This window comes from Amia ocellicauda, chromosome 3, assembly GCF_036373705.1.
Source record: "Amia ocellicauda isolate fAmiCal2 chromosome 3, fAmiCal2.hap1, whole genome shotgun sequence".
Classification (NCBI taxonomy): Eukaryota; Metazoa; Chordata; class Actinopteri; order Amiiformes; family Amiidae; genus Amia; species Amia ocellicauda.
The window spans coordinates 25071913-25084946 of NC_089852.1; the positions used below are offsets into that span (position 1 = coordinate 25071913).

At 42.2% G+C, this 13034-nt stretch overlaps 1 protein-coding gene across 1 annotated transcript; it reads right to left on the bottom strand.

Moving 5' to 3' along the window:
- Positions 1-7530: 7530 nt before the first annotated feature.
- Positions 7531-13034, bottom strand: aoc2 (amine oxidase copper containing 2). Its single transcript, XM_066698654.1, has 4 exons — positions 11340-13034; positions 9826-10111; positions 9167-9299; positions 7531-8764 (listed from the first exon to the last, which is right to left on the bottom strand). Exons 1-4 carry the CDS (start codon positions 12898-12900, stop codon positions 8477-8479), a joined length of 2268 nt encoding a protein of 755 aa, XP_066554751.1. The 5' UTR covers positions 12901-13034; the 3' UTR covers positions 7531-8476.

Below are 13034 nucleotides of genomic sequence, written 5' to 3' on the forward strand. Positions count from 1 at the left end.
GGTGTAGCCTCAGTCTTCTGCCCAGAGTAAGAGTAACATAAAGTAACACAAGTAATAGCACGTGTAAGTGGTGTTTCCCAATCTTGTCAAGTCCAACACACACATGTACTTCACTTCCCGCCTTCCCACCCGAGCATTAACTTGAAAACAACACTAAATTTCAGTGAAGAGAGCATTATTTTGATTGAATTAACTACATTTTGCATAGTTTTGATGTGGCACCTCTTGTCTATGCATTGGTGGCTGGCCACAAAGAGGGAGAATACTTGATTCACTGTTTTCCATATCGGCATGTCATGTACATACAGTATAATGCAGTATAGTATTTAGTACTTAAAGAGTACTAGTAAATAAATGCTTATCATTGGGATAATAGTCTGTATCAGGTTAATTGTGCTGTTCATTCTTAAATGTTGCCTTCCCTACTGATTTCAGTCATAAGCCTGATGTTGGTTGTGGCTAAACTGTCCCATGTTATTCTGAAAGTGACTGATGAGCACAACAAGCAACCTGGGAGAGGTTTCAGCAGCCCCTTGGGTGAATGTGGCCTCGGCACCCTGAGGGGATCTCAGCTGCAGAAACATTGTCTGAACTCCATGGTGCTCCCCCACCACATTTCCTGTCGTGCTCAGCTCCCAGCGGTTTTGTTTTAGTTTAGATTTTTGGTGGATAAAGGTCAGTCGGCACGGCACCCAGCACGGGGAGGAAGTAATAGCTTAGAACAGAACAAACGTAGGAATAAAGTAAGGATAAAGATGCAGATTAGAGACAGTGATCTTGTCATTCATCAGCAGCCTTTTCAGTGTTAGACGAATCCTGTGCCACCCAAAAAAGTATTCTTAAACAATTAATTCTCAGCTAGAAGTACCTCCTTTTCCATAATGGTTCGTAAACAAATGGTTTCTATGCACTGCCACCTTATTGTGAACTAAGAATTCACTTGGCAATGCTTCAGACTCTGTTGATCTTCTGCCAGTTGTGAAATTAAGCTGTGAAATCTGAGCCTACATGCAGGGCAGACACATCAGACAGGTGAATTAACTCTACCCTGGACAGAGAATCTGTATCCGTCCTTTTGTCTCTGCAGGGCAGGACTTTGCTGTGTATCCAAAGGTGCTGTACACAGGTGACTGGCAGCACTTTCTCAATGTCAGCTCAGAGTAAGAGGACAAAGGTTCACCTGCTGACAGTAAACTTACACTGGTGGTTACATAATTGGAAAAGCGATGCTATACATCTTTGTGATTTTAGGGCTTTTACAAGTCCAGTCTTTATGTGTAGCAGAGTTATTGTTCTACCACAGGGATGGCTAACCCTGGTACTGGAGAGCTGCAGGGTCTACAGGCTTTTCTTCTATCCAGATTGTTAACTGATTAATTGAACCAGTTGTGGTTCTTAATTAGGCAAAATGTCCCTGTGTTCAATGTATCCATTAATTGGTAATTTAGAGAGACCTGGAAATCCTGCAGGATTGCGGCTCTCCAGGACCAGGGTTAGCCACCCCTGTTCTACCACACTTAATCACACTAATTATCTGCTTCTAACTTGAATCAGATTGAGCACTGTTTCCAGGCCTTTGGCACATGATTCACATGGTGCCTATAAGATGATAGGATTGTGGAACCTACTTCTCCAATCGCCATGTTTCCCTTCGCTGTGCGCTTGTCATGTTCTTACCCTCTATCTCTGCCCCACTCCCATTGCAACATGTATTCCTTGTTGGTTTAAAAGAAAAAATGAATGGCTTGGTTTTCAAATCTGCCCCCCCCAAAAAAGTACAAGCATAGGGGTAAACTTGAGCAATCTTCTCCCACCCACATTTGCTTCACTATTACGCACAATACCTCCAGTTGTGGTGATTGTTATCTCTTCCCTACTTGCTGAATCAGCTCATCCCAACACAATGACCCCATGTGAACCTGACATGCGTTTTGAATGAAGCTTAGGTCAGATTTTCTGCAAAAACAGATAACCAGTGACCTTGGGAAATGTCCAGGACAAGACCGGAGAAACACACAAACACACTTGTTTTCTAGAACCCAAGTCAAACAGCTGTTATCACTGTTTGTTGAAATTTCTGTTTTTCAACATTGCCAACATTTTCTGTAGAAAACAAAAACAAATAAAATACTCTTAACATTTAAGTTGCCTCTGAATCAGAGTAGATGGAAATAAGTCAATTCCTGTCCCCTTGTGCAATACAAAGCAATACAATACTGGAAATGACATTCATCAGATTCCTAGAGTGTTTGAATCAGTTCCCAGGGCAAGATTTCATTAATCTCTCTGCATTGTAGTATCATCTCACCTCAGTGGTGGAATTATGATTTGTGTATCTTGAAATCTATCCAAAGCTTACACAGCACTATGCTCAATATGTTTTGAATGGCACTGTAGGTCCACTTAAACAGAAACTATACTACGCGTGCATCATCATAATTTCCATGCTGGGTTATCAAAGAAGATTTCTTGATTCATTGATATTTTTTAGAGAATAATCAAAGAGATTCATTTCCCCCCAGAGAAAACAAGACATTTTTGACAGAGAGATCTTTTCTGCCCACCCTCCCCCAAAAAGGGGCTTTCATTTTTCTACTGTTTGTCTTGTTAATGTTAGGTTTAAAAACACAAAACACTTCTTAAGGCTATTTCTGTTTCACTGTATGTTTTTAAAGTGAAGGTCGGCTCACACAGGGTTGAAGGTTGAGTTTGCTGGGTTCTGGGTGGTCTGAAAGTGAGAACAGGAGTTACATATTCTTGTGTATGACAGTAATAAACCACTATAATTAGGAACATTCTGCTGTCTTGGACCGTTAGGTGCTATGTTTTCATTTTGTTGTCTTTTTGTCATTCTTTATTTTTCTGTTTTTCACAACACTCAAGGCCAATACTGATTAATTCCTTTACAGGGTACAACAGTTACTCATTTACCCAAGTGTTCATCTGTGTTTTCCTCTAGTGAAAAAAAGAAGGAGATCCTATAAAGGGGAGGTGGATTGGGGGTGGGGTTTGTTAGAGAAGTGCAGGGAAGGTATTATACAGTACACTGCAGCGGAGGTAATCTGAGAAGACTGGGAGACACAGGCAAAGTTCTGTAACTGTCAGGAGACTGTGTGGGAAGAGAGTATTTCCATAAGGTTGAATTGTTGAGCAGCAGGAAGCCTGGGAATTCAAAAAAATTCCTAAACACATGCCCTTGGTTAATTCCTTCAGAACATGATAATATTACTTCTTTTGCAAATTTGAATTTCTCCCCGACAGTTTTTAAGCGACCCCTGTGAAAGGCCCATTCTCCCTGAACAATGGCTAGGAGTGATCCAACCTCTAATTAGTTTGTTTAATGCTTGTCATATTAGTTTGTGTCGCAATATACCGATGCACTCTCCAAGTTTGGGTTTCAACTTTTTACAGATCCTCATTTGCATGTGGGGGTATACAATTACTTATTTCAACATGGTCTTAAATTCTACACTCACCTAAAGGATTATTAGGAACACCTGTTCAATTTCTCATTAATGCAATTATCTAACCAACCAATCACATGGCAGTTGCTTCAATGCATTTAGGGGTGTGGTCCTGGTCAAGACAATCTCCTGAACTCCAAACTGAATGTCTGAATGGGAAAGAAAGGTGATTTAAGCAATTTTGAGCGTGGCATGGTTGTTGGTGCCAGACGGGCCGGTCTGAGTATTTCACAATCTGCTCAGTTACTGGGATTTTCACGCACAACCATTTCTAGGGTTTACAAAGAATGGTGTGAAAAGGGAAAAACATCCAGTATGCGGCAGTCCTGTGGGCGAAAATGCCTTGTTGATGCTAGAGGTCAGAGGAGAATGGGCCGACTGATTCAAGCTGATAGAAGAGCAAATTTGACTGAAATAACCACTCGTTACAACCGAGGTATGCAGCAAAGCATTTGTGAAGCCACAACACGTACAACCTTGAGGCGGATGGGCTACAACAGCAGAAGACCCCACCAGGTACCACTCATCTCCACTACAAATAGGAAAAAGAGGCTACAATTTGCACAAGCTCACCAAAATTGGACAGTTGAAGACTGGAAAAATGTTGCCTGGTCTGATGAGTCTCGATTTCTGTTGAGACATTCAGATGGTAGAGTCAGAATTTGGCGTAAACAGAATGAGAACATGGATCCATCATGCCTTGTTACCACTGTGCAGGCTGGTGGTGGTGGTGTAATGGTGTGGGGGATGTTTTCTTGGCACACTTTAGGCCCCTTAGTGCCAATTGGGCATCGTTTAAATGCCACGGCCTACCTGAGCATTGTTTCTGACCATGTCCATCCCTTTATGACCACCATGTACCCATCCTCTGATGGCTACTTCCAGCAGGATAATGCACCATGTCACAAAGGTCGAATCATTTCAAATTGGTTTCTTGAACATGACAATGAGTTCACTGTACTAAACTGGCCCCCACAGTCACCAGATCTCAACCCAATAGAGCATCTTTGGGATGTGGTGGAACGGGAGCTTCGTGCCCTGGATGTGCATCCCACAAATCTCAATCAACTGCAAGATGCTATCCTATCAATATGGGCCAACATTTCTAAAGAATGCTTTCAGCACCTTGTTGAATCAATGCCAGGTAGAATTAAGGCAGTTCTGAAGGTGAAAGGGGGTCAAACACAGTATTAGTATGGTGTTCCTAATAATCCTTTAGGTGAGTTATATAAATGACCATATAAATACTTGTTTTGTTTTCCAGTACTGACAGCCTATTGCATTACTTGATATTCTGAATTAGCCTCAGGTTACGATGTATTAAAGAATGGCAACTTCAGTCAATCACCAGACAGCAAGGGCCACTACAGTCTGCCAAGAAATACAGGATGATGTCATCGAGTGGGCTGATTCGAAGGGGCAATTGGGGGCAACTGTACTGTACAAACTGGACAGCTTCTCACATATTATTGCGGTGGATTCATGGGAGAAACAGCTGTGGTAAGCGCTAGAACAAAACAAGGAATTTATTAACTCACTGGAACATAACCTGATTTCAACACTGTGCGGGTATTAATATACAGTGAACCTCAGCACTTCTGGACTGCTAATTAATCGCTCCTTATCTCTCTCTGTCCATTTTTTTTTACTTACAAGTGGTGATAATTTACTGCACCCGTGAACAACATATGTTTCTCGGAGTGACTGATAAATGTTCCATTGTGTACAGTGATTTCAGGGCTTTACTGCAGCCTTAATAGATTCTGTGGTCTGTGCGTTGAGAGGGAGTGCCCGCCGCGTGCCCGTGCTGTGATTGATGCATGCTCACTGAGTGCCAGGGCCACAGGTTAGCTCTGAGATAAAATAGCTGATTGGTCTCATTCACAGCTAACAGGTTGTGCAATAGCAAATGGCCTGCGGGGATTGCCTGGGTTGTCATTAGTTGTCATTTCAGCACAGTGTGGATCTGTGCAGTGCAAAATCACATCATAATTCATGGCATTTATTTGGATGCCAGTCAGTTTGGAAGCCAGTCCAGAAAAGGGGTCGGCTGGGACCTTTCAAGGCCTGCAGTATAGAGTCCCTTACTTGAAGTGCAGTATTTGCACAAATGGGGAATTCGGTGAAAATTTACAGCCAGAGTTTCCCAGTATTGCTTTGTAATAACAAGAATTGCACGCACTTGTAAATTATGTATATATATATCAAAATATTTAACCAACAAATGTTTATTTCATTTAGTCTATTCAGGCATAACATAAGAAAGTTTACAAACGAGAGGAGGCCATTCAACCCATCGTGCTCGTTTGGTGTCCATTAATAACTAAGTGATCCATGGATCCTATCCAGTCTATTTATAAATGTTCCCAAATTTTAAGCTTCAACCACATCACTGGGGAGTTTGTTCAACTCTCTGTGTAAAGAAGTGTTTGCTCTCCTCTGAACTGCCTCTAGAGCAGCGATATCAGTGTGGAGGCCAGAACTTCACACAGTATCCAGATGAGTTCTAACTAGTGCATTGTACAGTCTGAACATCACTGCCCTTGTTCTCAATTTTACACTTTTGACAATATACCCTAGCATTCTGTTTGCTTTTTTATTGCTTCCCCACATTGTTTGGATGGAGAAAGTGAGGAGTCCACGTAGACTCCTAGGTCTTTCTCATGCGTTACTTCATCTAGTTCTATTCCTCCCATAGTGTAATTATAGTGGACATTTTTGTTCCCTGAATGTAATACCTTGCACTTTGAATTTCATCTGCCAGGTGTCGGCCCACAACTGAATAATATCTAAGTCCCTTTGAAAAACCTGTGCTGCTGAGATTGTATCTGCTGAGCCACCTATTTTAGTAGTATTTTGTGTTGTTTTGTAGCAGTTTACAGGGTGAACAATGTATTACAAATCGGGGTTCTTGAGAAAGGATTGGAGCTGCACTGAGCCTGTCTTTCTGAGGGGGGAAATGCTGACATTATTCACCTTTGTAAGTTTTCTTCTCCGTCCCCGGTCTGACTGGGGAACAGATCGGGAAGACTGGGCAGCAGCTGGGCGGACTGGGACCCTGGATGATGTGACAGCAACAGCGTGTCCACTTCGCACGGATTCAAACACAAAGAAACGCAAACACAGTAATCATCCTCGCTGAGGTAAGCGTTTTAACAGCACTTGGTCTGGAGATAAGAGGTCGGAGAGGCTATCCGTAATGACACGACTCACATGGTAAGTTTGAGCATGAGATGTGTACTTCAAAAATAGCAGAGCTTTCATCTGTTTGTTTATGTAGATTTAACGCTGGAAACTATTTTTAAGACAACTTATGGCGTGATTATATCATTAAAAATAAAAAGCTTGAATGATGCTCGGAGTTCTTTAGGGATGCATTTGAGGAAAGAATACATTGATTTCACGTGTACAAAACTGATTGTAATGTTTCAGGTTTGAATTGGAGCGTATAGTATTTCAAATCCACCACTGTGTGTCAGTCCATGATAATACAAAGACGTCAATTAAGTACGTCAATTAAGTAATTAAGACACATCCTGCTTTGTATGGTGCGGTACAATGACGTTTATGGGTTACAATTACGTCATGTTTTGGTTGGGGTTAGATTACTTTAAGGTTAAGTTTGCCTGTCTATGCTTAGAGATGTTGGTCTTGGCTAGTGCTGGGGTTCTGCCTATAGTTAGTGTTAATGGGCTAGAGATCTTATTGGTTTAAAACTGTGTCCAGATTTTCAATTTGTCAGTATCGCATTTCACAGTGAAGATTCTCACCACGATTTAATTCTTACAATAAGTGTCTTATCACTGTGTCAGCTGCCAATTTGAATGCCAAAACGAAATCCTAATACAAAGACCTCAAGTGTACTGTAGTGAACTAAGCATCATACTAGAAGAAAAGTAAGAGAGGGAGGCATGCGTCGTACATAACATCTAAACAAGGTGTTGCATTTCTGTCTCTGAAGTCATCCTCTGACACTGAATATAGACGGAGGAATTCACTGTTTTACATTATTTAATCTTTCATAAAGATAACAAAAGACCAACTTTCTTCATATCATCTCCCAACCTGCGATGAAAAATAAGTCTTTATTGAAACTATATATGTTTTTTTTGGTGGTGGTTCATATCACACATTTCTTCATTTTCTTCTAGTTGTGTTTATTTCTTACAATAGTACACAGCAAGTTTCAAACAAATCACAAAGCATTATACAATATATTATAATGATTCAAGGAATAGCTAATGCTTATATTATAATATCACGCATTCTAAAGGAGGTCAACAAACGTAGAGGTGTGTGTCATTAATTTGGGGGAAAACCAATGTTGTCTGAAGATTCTGAATTTGTCTTGCCAGCTATTTTTTTTTTTTATTAAGTTGCAGAAACCTCAAGGTAGTCACTCCCTGTATATATCTCTCTATCTAGCTATGTAAATCTCTATCTAGTGATCTCTGTATGATATGACTCTATGAGTTCATAGGCACACAGCTTCACTCATCAAGGGTCAAAGTGTTACTGTATATTTAAAATTATTGATACAGGCTTGTTGTTGGAATCGCTCCTACTAAGCAAGTTAGTGAGCTTGTGCCATCAATTGCACTGCACATGTGCTCGTGATGATCTGCAAGCTCACCTCGCTGTGGAAGTTTTGAGCTGGTGTTTCCATGAATCCTGTTCCTGACAACATGTTTTAAAATTTGACCTTATGAGTATTTATGCTGCCTACTGAAAACCTTTGAGTGGAGTAAAAATTGTGTGACTAAAGTATATGGTGGTCAAGGACTATCATCAATATTGATCATATTATTTATGGAAGTGCAAGAGGAGCAGTATTGCCCATAACTACATACAGATCAACTTAACAAAACCAACAATATGAGAAAAAGACACATATGGAGATGTGTGTGTCTTTCAGTGTCTGTGTGACTACCTCAATGCAGACAGCAGACCGTCACTGATCATTAAGACCTGAATGCTATGAAGAGGGCTATACAAGCTTTAAACTCAGAGTTTCAGTCTTCAAACTTCATGACCCCCTCAAAGCCATTGTAAGTGAACTTGGGCAGGCTGGGTGTGCAGACCTCCTTCTCCAGACAGGCTACCCTGTTGTTCTCACAGCTGTTCGGAGAGACATCTGGATGAAGGTACATGGCATCGGGGGAGTGGACTGAGGGATCTTCGTTGAAGTAGTTGTGTGGTCGCAGGATGACTCCGCCCCCGTTTCCCACGGTGACAGTGTTGGGGATGTCTTCTGCGTGAGGTATGTGGAGGAACCCAGTGGTTATCCAGGCAACCAGGTCCTGAAGGCAGAAGAAAAATCACTGCATTACTAGGACAACTTCAATTTTCTTAAGTATATATATACACACACACATATATATATATATATATATATATATATATATATATATATATATATATATATATATGTATCAATAAATCAGTCCATATATTTGGTCAAGTAACATTATTTTTGGAACTAACAGCTTCTGCTCACTGAGACTCTACTGTCTTATCGGTGTTGGCTCTAGTCAGTGTCATGACTGTTGCACTGCAAGGTAAGGGTCCCCTGTCGGTGCCCCTCAGTGCTCTGCCAACCTGACTCTGCCACACTGGTTCTAGCCAACAGGCTCCATGCTGCTGAGCTAATTGTGTTCTTGCTTTTAGAGGATCAGACTTGAAAAAGCACCATATCCACAAACCTCATTTTCAATGCTTTCATTGTCCTTGATAAATTCACTGAAGTCGACCTTGGGGGACCACATCTCATTTTGACTGTACAGGTTGCTGCTCGTCAGCTCCTCTTCCTTGTACTTGGTGATTGCCACTTTGTACCTACTCCCCAGAAAGGCAGCAGAGAGAAACAGGAGGGAATATCAGTAGTGGAGTAGTGGAAATGCTAGTCAATAGGTGGCACTCTGACACTAATAAACAGCTACAGACATTCAAATTCAAATATTTTATGTTTTCTTGTTATGGCAATGTAGCTGGTGCGGTTTGGAGCTCTCCACTCAGGATTCGGGCTCTGCTCTGCAGCAGCTCCACAGTACAGTGATACAGCCACCACGCCTCCCGACCTGGGAGGTTTATCACTGTGCTGATTTACAGATGGGTTACATTACCTGTAAGGAGCTCATGTACATGATGAGCCCCATTACACCAACATTGGTATGGAATATTTACTGTTGTCTACACAGAGCTTAGAAATTTCACACTGGACCAAATAGCCCTGCAATCTGGCTATATTGGAAATGTAGTTTTCAGTCCTCTCTCTACTGAGAAAGGAGCCTTTGCAAATAAAGGAACCTTCATGAAAGAGCTGCTATTGCCATGCAGTGGAGAGAATTAGTGCTGTGCTCACCGGGCCCAGGACATGGATCTCTCTTCAGGCACGGACTCGGGCAGGTGGTCTCCTGTGAAGCTGATCACCTGCATCCTGTAGGAGCGCTGGTGACCCCACTTGTTAGTCTGGTTGCTGGCGATGTGAAGGTATCGCGGTATCTTGGTGTTGTAGCGCAGGGCTGCTTCCCCTTCAGTCTTCAGCTGCTTCTCCACTAGTCTGGGGATCTGCACCTCCACCTCAGGTTTCCATGGGAGGCTAACTTTGTGAAACTCCATGTCTTTTGTCAGGAACATATTACGGGTGCCTTTTACCCAAACAAAAAGGAACAGTGTAATACTCAAATTGGCAAATTGGCAAATTGTAACCACACTAAGTCTTTGGGTTTATTCATACCTTTTAGAGCTATAGTCCCAAAATCTTTTAAAATATAACTCCATACATGCATTGTTGACTTCCTGTTTAGCAGAATTATCATTTCAGGGTTCCCAGTTGAATTCATACATGTGATTGCAACTACCTGCACTTACCTGCCTGTTCTCTAACAGTTCTGACTTTAAAACTTTGAAAATTAAAACACTGACTTCAATAGCTGACTAAATCTTCAGGAAATAACCAGTCCAATGATTTAAATAGCACAAACTAAATCCCGTTTGTGATATGTTGTAGTAGTTTGTGGCATGTTATGTTAACTTTGTGGTACTCTGTAGTTAGTTTATGGTATTTTGTGGTTACTTTGTGGTAGCACTCACTTTGCAATACTTTGTGGTAATTAGCAGAATCTGAAATAACAGTGGTTTGACTGTATGTTAGACCTTAACCACTTAAGAAGACCATTAGCTCTCAGTATCTTTTTTCCAGTGCTCAAATGCATCTGGGAAATATCACACTCCCACTATTAATAAAATAATGTTGTTTATAAATACTATGCACCGCTCATATCCCCTGCCTCCTACTCGCTGTTCTGTGATGTGCTAACTTTGCTGTCATCCTCCTACAAAAGGCTGGTTTATCTCCTCATTGTCCCCTCCTGGCTGGGAAATTAAATTAATTAAATTAATTAAAATTAAGTAAATATATTAAGTAAATTATATAAGAGGTTATAGTTATTTGTATTAGTAGTTCACAACGTATATATATATATAATAATATATTTTTTGTTTTCTTATTTCTCTTATTACACATAGGATTGTGTCACAAGGCTTAATGCCTTTATGTGATGTATGCTCATCTTAATTGTTCAAGTCCTGAACGCTCTAATGTCTAAAGGCTCGGTCTAAAAAGTCTCCCTATACATATAGTCAATTTGTTTGGATTTAGACAACATAAATGATCATATAATCATAACATATTTTGTATTATGTGTGAACTGCTCTATACCGATAGCCTAGCTGAACTTAAGGCATTCTCAAACGTGTTAGAAAAATACTTAGCGTTCTATGTAGGCTATAATAATGATGATCATTATTAATAATACTCATTGATGCTATAAACTGGAAAATCATAGAAAACAAAGTACGCAGAAATGTGCTTACCTAAAACATCCAGGTCTACTTTGAAGTTGATGAAGTGAGTGTGGATGTTGCCAAGGGTATTTTCTGCCACCTGGTGCCCGAACTGCAGACTGCCGTCAATCTTGTAAGAGGAGGATATATACCCTGTGGCGTGAACTTTGGCTTCCACAGACCCACTCTGATAAAACACGAAGTCCCACATGTAGTCGTAGTTCCCTATGGCCGTGATGGTCCTGAAAACCAGCACGCTGTTGACCAGTCCCCCGTAGCTGTTGGAGAAGAAGTCGGAGAAGTGCCTCCTGAGGGGTCGGCCGGTGTTGTGCTCGAAGATGCAGATGGAGTTCCGAAACCTCTGGGTGACGTTGGTGTCGATGTAGCGGTAAGTGTCCACAAAGGTGGCCGTGTAAGGGCAGTCCACGCCGCGCACCAGTTCGTGCGCGAACCGTCCGATCCCGATGCTGGTGTCCAGGAACTTGGTGAGCATCATCCCCGGCGTGTTGGAGCCGTAGACGGACATGGCCTCTTGCACACTGAGTTCGTAGGCGATTCGCTCACCTCTGAAGCGGATGTCAAAGACCCGCATGCCGGTGAGGGAGCTGAGGCCGAAGGCGAAGCTCCAGTCCAGATAGAGCACCTGGTTGTCCCTGACGCTGTAACGCTGGCCTTGCACTTGATACTGTAACGGGGCCATGCCTGCTGGCTTCTTCCGCGGCTTGAGGGTCGCATAGTTCTCGCTTTCTTTGAAAACGATTTTTTTAATTTCACCTTTCTGGTATTTGTCTTTCAGATCCTGTATGCTTTCGAAGTATTGCCCGTTGTAAAGCACTTTTAGGATCTTCCAATCGGAACACTTTGTACTTTTGTGATCGATCAGAACTTCAAAGCCAACTGGGTGAACGTAGAAGCCACTCTTGTCACGAAAAAATGAAACCCATGTCTCCCTGTCTCCCGAGCGGATCCCCCTGGGCATGCCCTCATACATATTCAGGGTACTCTTCTCCGTGTAGCCGAAGCTCTCCTGTAGTATCGTGCTCAGCTTTACAAACACCTGCTGGGAAATGAATTTAAAAAGTTGGATATATTCTCCAATTGTCACCGGGCGGGCGGTTATGGGCACATCGGACTTGTACTTTAGCCGAGTGACATCCTGGTGGCGGACTGGATGCGGCAGGGGTCCCACCAAATACTCCTTGATGATTCCCTCTGCGCCAAAGAAGACCACCACCTTGGCTTTTCTCTCTGGCTTCGCCGCATCCTTGTCCAAGTGGCGCAGCACGTCCTGCTTTGGCGGCAAGTGCAGGTCAATTAGGAAAATGAAATTCTCACTGGGATACGCGGTGCCAGAGTGGGAAATGTCCAGGTCAGCCTGCCTCCACATGTAATCGCGGACTTGTTGGTATTCCTCAGCGGTCAGGTCAGCAAAAACCTGCCCACGGTCGTCATGCTTCTTGCCCTCCAATGCATCCTCCGATTCCGAGGCGCATGTGGGAATGCGGACCGAGTGCAAAGCGATGAAAACAATATTAACCAGCACTGAAGCAAGCACCAAAAAAATCAAAAGGTGTTTCACTACGGCGTTCATGTTTTTTTTTTGTTTTTTTTTTAATGTAAAAGCCACACTGCCTTATTGGGGAGAGTCCGTTTGAATGGTCTGAGAGGTGGTGTGTGTGTGTGTGTGTGTGTGTGTGGTGGTGGGTAGGGGGTAGGTGGAGCTCT

Excerpts from the sequence above, each read along its gene's own strand:
- aoc2 (XM_066698654.1), bottom strand. The coding sequence starts at position 12,900 with ATGAACGCCGTAGTGAAACACCTTTTGATTTTTTTGGTGCTTGCTTCA. Across the intron at positions 10,112-11,339 it reads AGTAGACCTGGATGTTTTAG|GCACCCGTAATATGTTCCTG; the intron begins GTAAGCACATTT and ends TTTGGGTAAAAG. Across the intron at positions 8,765-9,166 it reads ATGAAAGCATTGAAAATGAG|GACCTGGTTGCCTGGATAAC; the intron begins GTTTGTGGATAT and ends TTCTGCCTTCAG.